At 20.8% G+C, this 2446-nt stretch overlaps 1 protein-coding gene across 1 annotated transcript; it reads right to left on the bottom strand. All coding sequences in view use genetic code 6, as the record gives it.

The window, feature by feature from the left end:
* Window positions 1–1404: 1404 nt before the first annotated feature.
* On the bottom strand, window positions 1405–1554 carry TTHERM_002653372 (hypothetical protein; the record flags this gene model as incomplete). Its single annotated transcript, XM_012799026.1, has 1 exon — window positions 1405–1554. The coding sequence occupies one exon, from the start codon at window positions 1552–1554 to the stop codon at window positions 1405–1407; it is 150 nt and encodes a 49-aa protein (XP_012654480.1).
* Window positions 1555–2446: the final 892 nt, after the last annotated feature.

Below are 2446 nucleotides of genomic sequence, written 5' to 3'. Positions count from 1 at the left end.
TCAACTTTTATACTTATAAATCTGACTTAATTATTATTCTAACTAATGATCAAATTTAAATATATTTAACTGAATTAATAACTAGCTACCCACCTAAAATAAATATTAAGTTTTTATTAAACATTTAAATTCAACAAAGTTCTACATTACCATATATTGATTTGATATAATTATGTAACAATTATGTATTTGTCTTTTAAGATAAATTCTTTTTGATTGATATGATCTAGCAAACATATAAGAATATTTAGATTCTAATCAATTTAAGTGAAATTGTGAAGATTAGAGCGTTAGATGAAAACAATCAACAAATCCTAATTTAAGATAAAGCAAGATTAGCTTTATATGACTTAGCAAAAAACATTTAGATAGGTGATCAGATGTAATAAGTGAATGATTTTGAAATAACTAATTTTAACACTAGCATTATAAATGTACTAGTACTATATAGTAATAGTACTTTAATAATTTATCAATTCACTAATGAATAATAACAATTTAAAATAATTTCTACTTAACTATTAATCTAATAAAATTTGTAAAAAATAATTTTACTAAATTAATAATAAAATGATAATTATTCAAAAAATATTGAAAATTAAAAAATAGCTCTACTTGGATTCTCAATTCAAATATTAGAAATTGATCTTTCTAAATAATAATATAATTCTTATTTAATAGCAAACTATAAAAAGAATCTTCCATTTGTTACAGCGCAAACAGTAAAGATTGCTATTTTATATTAATTTATGTAATTAATTACGTGTCATATAAACGGAGACATCGCTTTTTATGACATTTCTTCAGGTTAATACTCTGAAATATTTCTTATAATAAATAATCCTAATTCTTCTTGTATAGATATGTTTTCTTTTTTAGATTAATAAATTGTTATCCATATGTCTGATAGAATACTTTTCTTTTCAGGATTAGATTGGAATATTATAAATTAAATAGATACTTCTAACAATAAAAACGTATTTATCCAAAATAATAACGATAAAATTATTATAATATAAGACTAATGCATAACAATATTAAATGTTTAATTAAGCTAAATTTTTAAGGAATGTGAGTAATCTTTTCTAAATTAATACTAATCTATTATCTTTCTTTCGAATTTAGATCTTTACATTTAACAAAAATCAGAAATAATTTACTAAAAATTTAATATCAACCAATAATAGTATGAAAATAGAAGTTTTTATTTTGACCTAGGCAATTCTGAAATTCTTTATTTTACTTATTTTAAACTTTTATCAAACTAATATTATGAACAATAAAACTATTTTGGTATTGATAAATTATTAATTTTTGATTAAAATAATAATATTTATCTACTTACCAATCAATTGAAAGTCGTATTTGTATTTAAAAATGTGATACTTAGTACAATATAGTAAATCATTAGTACTTATAATAAAGACTTGTATTATGTAGCAGGCTATAATACTCAAAATCCCCCAAATGCAGTGATATACATTCTTGTTATTGGACAATCAGAACCTATATTATAACCATGTTTTACAAATTCTCCATTTTTGGGAGACACATTTGTTAAAGTTAATTAAAATGGAGATGTATATTAATATTATGAAAATATAAATTAATTGAGTTACCTTACTGTTTACTATTAAAGGACAATTAATTTAAATAAAATGAACATTTTATACACCAGATTATAATACATAATAATTGATAATGAAACAATCCGCTAAAAATTTGAAAGAGGTTCTTCTCAGAATTCTATTTCATATTCTGGAACAGTAAGTGGAGCTTTGGTATCTAAAAGCTAATCAATAACAAATTATGATACCTTAAATATAAAACAATCTTTTAAAGATTCATCTGATTTGATAGTCGAACTTAAATCAAGTATTTATATCGGAGTATATCTAATACGGACGAATTAGTAAGTTTCAATTTACGATCTCTATTCCAATCAATTTTTAGAAATACTTAAGCTTCATGATTAAGTTTAACCATTTACAAAATGTGATTTTATTGAAAAAATATATTCAATAATCTGCTTTAACAATAAACAAATTTTATTAAGAAATTTTTTTTTATCAAATTAAAAATTGGAGTTTGAATCTGATTTTAATATAAATGGATACGTATATGATACTAAAATGAATTCAATCTATGTCTATGGAGATAAAATTTTGGAGTTAAATTCTAATTTATAATAGCTTACAGTAATCTTATATTAGTAGGATACTACACAAATCCAGAATTGCTAACAAACCTAAAATATGCTAATTTGTATTAATTCTTAAAAATATCTCATTTTAATTAATAAAATTAATTTTTATTAGTATCATACCATTTAAATTATAGGCTTTTAAAATAACATCTATCTCCTTATAGATGAGTAGTATTAAAGAATAATTTTATTTAACGAAATATGCTTGATATATAATTTTAATGGTGAAATATTAAATAA

The sequence above is a fragment of the Tetrahymena thermophila genome (genome assembly GCF_000189635.1).
Source record: "Tetrahymena thermophila SB210 genomic scaffold scf_8254532, whole genome shotgun sequence".
NCBI classification, from domain to species: Eukaryota; Ciliophora; class Oligohymenophorea; order Hymenostomatida; family Tetrahymenidae; genus Tetrahymena; species Tetrahymena thermophila.
This window is presented reverse-complemented; position numbering and strand designations above follow the sequence as displayed.